Below are 4,856 nucleotides of genomic sequence, written 5' to 3'. Positions count from 1 at the left end.
TTAAATTTGCTTTAACCCTAACCCTAGGGTTAGGGTTAGGGTTAATTGTTTCAGAATCGTTTGTTTATGTAGTCGGCACTTAATGTATATCGGCTGAATGGACGTCAGTGATTGGTTGAAATTACAGAAATACGACAACTTTAACATGGAATAATTTATGGATTTCTTTTTTTTTTAAGAAGACTAAGAGAAAAAGATGTTTTATATGACACATTCTACCAGTGTTCCAAGTTTCAAAGTGTTTCGTTAATGAAAAATGTGGCCCCCGTTTTAAAAAAGATCCGACAATTCTCCTCTTGGATGAGGCAGATAATAATTCCTGGAAGAGCTGGTACTTGTTTCCTAATAACTAAGTGAACTAAAATGTGAAGCACTAAATGTCCTACTGCACAATTACACAATTCAACACATGCAGCAAATTTAAACTCAAAATTTGGAGCCAATATTAAATATAAATACTCACTCCTCCATTACGAAATTTATTCACCTTGACATAAAAGCAATCACTTGCCTGTTCCTCCTCATCATTCTCTTGCATAAGTAGTGCTTGTAGGAATTGTCGGCGCTCAGTTCCAGTAGACTTTTGATCAAACATACCAGCTTGGATCACTTTCTCATCAACATTAAGTTTGTAACGTGCAGCTGCCAAAATTCGTTCTTCAACGCTATTGACAGTCATCAAACGAAGAACTCGTACTTCGTTTTGTTGACCGATACGATGCGCACGATCCTGAGCTTGCAGATCCTGAAATGACATAAAGGATAACATTGGTCAATATAGGTTACATAATCCTGGAAATCTTGAAAATTCCAAATACATACACAGTTTATACACACACACATCATTTATTTCTTCATATAGGAAAGAAGTCGTAACATATTTGGAGGCGAGAATACAAAGTTGTGATGATCCTAGATTTACCAGAAGTAGTGGAATAGAACATGGAAATGATAAAATATTGCCAAAGTTTTTTTTTTTTTTTTTAAAGGTATTTAACCAACTTCAAAATAAAGTTGATTTCGTTATTATTTGAACACACAAAGCTGTGATAACAGACAAGACACCACAAAGCATCTAGTCTTGGCATTCAACTGATTTGTTTTGAAAGACTAAAAAACAACGTGGTGAAAAAAAAATCAAACAATGAGTTTAGAAATATTTTCATGTCTAAATTGAGGAAGAGTTAAATCACTGTGATAGACATGGCTATGGACTGTTCAGAAAGAACATAGCTTCATCTGCTACACCTTCCATAAGGAAAGTGTACCATGATGCATCTAACATGTGTTTCCTTTCAACATAATACCTTGCTGAGCTGAGTGAAGCTTACGTCTCTCTCAATTGAAAATCATGGAGATTTACACAACAGTCACAGACAAGACTATTTTCAGTGGAAGTTAGCACATACTGATACATCAACATGAAACAGTTTTTGTTAACTTACTTGATGTGGATTCCAGTCAGAATCAAAGATAATGACAGTGTCTGCAGCTTGTAAATTCAAACCTAAACCACCTGCTCTAGTACTGAGCAGGAAAATAAAATAAGGAGATTCTTCTTGGTTAAATAAAGCCAAAAGATGGCCTCTGTCTTCTGACTTTGTTGTTCCATCAAGTCGTAAATAGCGTAAACCTGAAAAATAAACACATGAAAATATTCTTTCTCAGTAAGAAGAGGTAGCTAGTGATGAGCAAAGTGCAGCTAGACATTGATGTGTACTAGAGATGAGAGATGAATTCATATTGCCAAGTGACATATGCTAGCACTGAGTGGAGTGCTGGTGTTGAGTGATGTGTGCTAATGTTGAGTGATGTGTTCTTATGTTAAGCAAAATACGATATTCAATGAAATCTTTTTATGCCAAGTGGAATAAGCAACTGTTGAAGCGAGTGTGATGATATTGAATCAAAACTTACCTCTGCATACAAAGTAATCTTCCATGATGCTCATGAGGGACGTCATTTGACAGAAAAGAAGAACACGATGGTCTTTGGCACGCAATTTCGGAAGTATTCTATCAAGTAATTCAAACTTTCCAGATACTCGGTATAATTCCGGCCTGCAACATTAATAATTACAATAACAATAACAAAAATGGCAATAATAGGAGAAAGAGGGGACAGTAGTAGCACATAATGATAATAATAACAAAAAATGAGTTCTACTTTCTAGAAGTGAGTGTAAGGGATACAGTTAGGTCACCACAGTACAATTTGAACACAAAACAGGGGACACTGCTAACTAGTAACAGTAAAACCTATGCTAGCACTCCATACATCTGACTCTTCAGGCTTCTCTGTTTTATTACCTCTGCCTTAGCGAAGGTGGAGGTATTGTTTTTCAGTCGTGTTTGTTTGTTTGTCCATGGACAAGATATCTCAACAACTGCTGAATGGATTTGGGTAAAACTTTCAGGGATGTTTGGCCTAGTGACTGGTATGAACAGATTAGATTTTGGAATCGATCTGCTTTTTAATTTAAATTTTGAGAGCAGTCAGGTTCATTTTTAGTATTCTCGTTTTTGAGAGCAGTCTAGTTTATTTCAGATATTCTCATTTTAAAAATCACCTCTGGCTAATCGTTGAGAGGATGTTGGTGTTGCCTTGGCAGAGGTCTACGCTCTCTGAATGCCCTTATTTTAATGATTTTTTTAGTTAGCCAGACATACATTAGTGGATAAAAGGAAGTAATGCATAAGAAAATCTATATAATTTGTTCAATTGATCTAAAAAAAAAAAAAACTAATACTTATTTTATCCATCTTAAATTAAAACTAAGGACAATAAAAAAATGTATCTTGTTCTCATTTATACAAATATCCACATTTTACTCTAACAACCATTAAAAGTGAAAATATTAGTTTTCTTTAAATAGACAGAAACATTTTTTCTGTTTACAAATAAAATCAGAAAAGATGGTGAAATGTTCATCAGAAACAAGAGAAATACTCACCCACTTACTATTCCTCCTTGAATTCCTAAGTGATCGGCAAATGCTTCTTCAATATGTTGAAACATAAATGGATGGTTACAGATCTTTCTCAGCTGCATAATAGTATTCATCAGGGCTTTTGTACCCCCTTTACCCTATATACACAATACATAAAGACACTAATTTTAGAGAAAGGAAACATTACCACATCACTGACAAAAATAAACACCAGCACTCAGCAAAGCAGTCCCCATACAAATAGATTCAATTAACAGAAGTTACAACACAGTCATAAAAATGGGTTTTATAAGATAGATAGATAGATAGATAGATGGATAGATGGATGGATGGATGGATGGATGGATGGATTCACCGATACACATACAGATCCATATATCTTTCTTTCTTAGACAATATTATTGGAAAGCTTAATATGTAACAAATGCTTTCCCGAAACAAGATGCTTTTTTAGCTGTCTGCTGAACTGCTCCAAGGGAACAGAAACCATTGTGGTATGCTGTAGTAGAGGTTGCCCAGAATTACTGATAGGAAGGCATCAAACCATAGAAACCATGATTGAAATTGAAGATACGAGATGTGGTGTCCAAACTGTTTTAGGAGGGCAGCAATTCTTTATGAGAGCTAGAGCCCTCGAGACTGATGATCCAATCAACTCATGCCAATATGGAAAAGCAGACATAGATTGGTGACCATGATGTATTTATATTAGCATTCATGTAGCAGTCTCTCTCTTAATTGTAGACTGGTAATGCCAATACATAATCACTTTCTCGTTTTGTCATCAATGCCACCACCACCACCACCACTGCTATCATCATCATCATTACCCTCATCAACGTGCTTACCTTTTTGTCTTTTTCTGATCCATCAGTCAGCAAAACTCCTTTACATTGCATGTGACGGTAAAGTAGTCGTTGTAATGCTGACATTTCACATTTAATAACATATTCAACCTGAAACAGATTAACACAATAAATTTTACTAACAACATAACATAATATATATATATATATATATATATAAAATAGAAATAACAATAAAATCTTTTCTAACTATTCTACAAAGAAAATATTACTAACTTTTGAATCTGTCTAGTATTAACTAATTGTGAAATAGAAGCAGAAGCAATTTTTGAATTTGGTAGAGCAGATGAAAATTGAGTTATATCTCTTAATCAAAACAAAAGGGCCCTACCACACCTTATAACATTGTTTCAAAGATCTAATTGTCATTACCTCATGACCAGTAGATTTAGACATTTAGATTATAAAAACAAATGAGATTATAATACAGGATGTGAGTGAGAGTGTGTAGAAGACCTGCAAGTGTGTGAACCCAAAAAGCTGCACACTGAGAGACTGAATCGTTTACCTACCTTCTCTGGTAACTGAGATTCTACCTCTTTTTTCAGTCTTCTTAACAAGAATGGCCTTAGCACTTTGTGCAAACGTCGAATGATGAGTAACGTTTCTTCCTGATTGAGCTCAACCTAGAACAGAACAAAACCATTAATTTAATATGTACATATAAGGAATAATAGAGATCCTTTCTATTATAGACTGGGGACCCCAAATTTTGTTCAACTGGTACTTATTTCGTCAACTCGAAAAGGACAAAAGGCAAAGATGACCTCAGTGGAATTTGAAGTCAGAATGTTATCTGGCACACTTACAATTCTACCAGCTCATCGCCTTGCAGGAAATAATAATAATAATAACAATTTCATAAGTGGAAGTTGTAACTATGACCTAAACCCTAAGATGAATTAACCCAACTTTCAATGTCAACAGATCTCCAATAATAAATTTCTATAACACAAATCCCATACATTTAGCTAACTTACCCAATAACAATATAAACCTATAAAGTTAACTGCCATATTCAATAACAATAGATTACCTAC

The 4,856-nt window shown here is 34.6% G+C and overlaps 1 protein-coding gene across 7 annotated transcripts in view; it reads right to left on the bottom strand.

The window, feature by feature from the left end:
- The window catches only part of LOC106881555 (probable global transcription activator SNF2L2), a 74,548-nt gene that overhangs the window by 14,333 nt on the left and 55,359 nt on the right, over nt 1-4,856 (bottom strand). For 5 of the 7 annotated variants that reach the window (XM_014931988.2, XM_014931995.2, XM_014931990.2 and 2 more), the window contains 6 exons: nt 4,329-4,442; nt 3,799-3,906; nt 2,954-3,087; nt 1,918-2,060; nt 1,446-1,633; nt 464-745 (listed from right to left, as the gene is read on the bottom strand). In XM_014931988.2, coding sequence (XP_014787474.1) covers nt 464-745; nt 1,446-1,633; nt 1,918-2,060; nt 2,954-3,087; nt 3,799-3,906; nt 4,329-4,442 — 969 coding nt within the window. The remainder of the gene's footprint in view (nt 1-463; nt 746-1,445; nt 1,634-1,917; nt 2,061-2,953; nt 3,088-3,798; nt 3,907-4,328; nt 4,443-4,856) is intronic. The other 2 variants (XM_014931992.2, XM_052972500.1) reach the window with 2 other exon arrangements.

Source organism: Octopus bimaculoides, chromosome 13 (assembly GCF_001194135.2).
Source record: "Octopus bimaculoides isolate UCB-OBI-ISO-001 chromosome 13, ASM119413v2, whole genome shotgun sequence".
Lineage (NCBI taxonomy): Eukaryota > Metazoa > Mollusca > Cephalopoda > Octopoda > Octopodidae > Octopus > Octopus bimaculoides.
The sequence above is the reverse complement of the archived record's forward strand: the minus strand, read 5'-3'. Positions and strand labels throughout refer to the sequence as shown.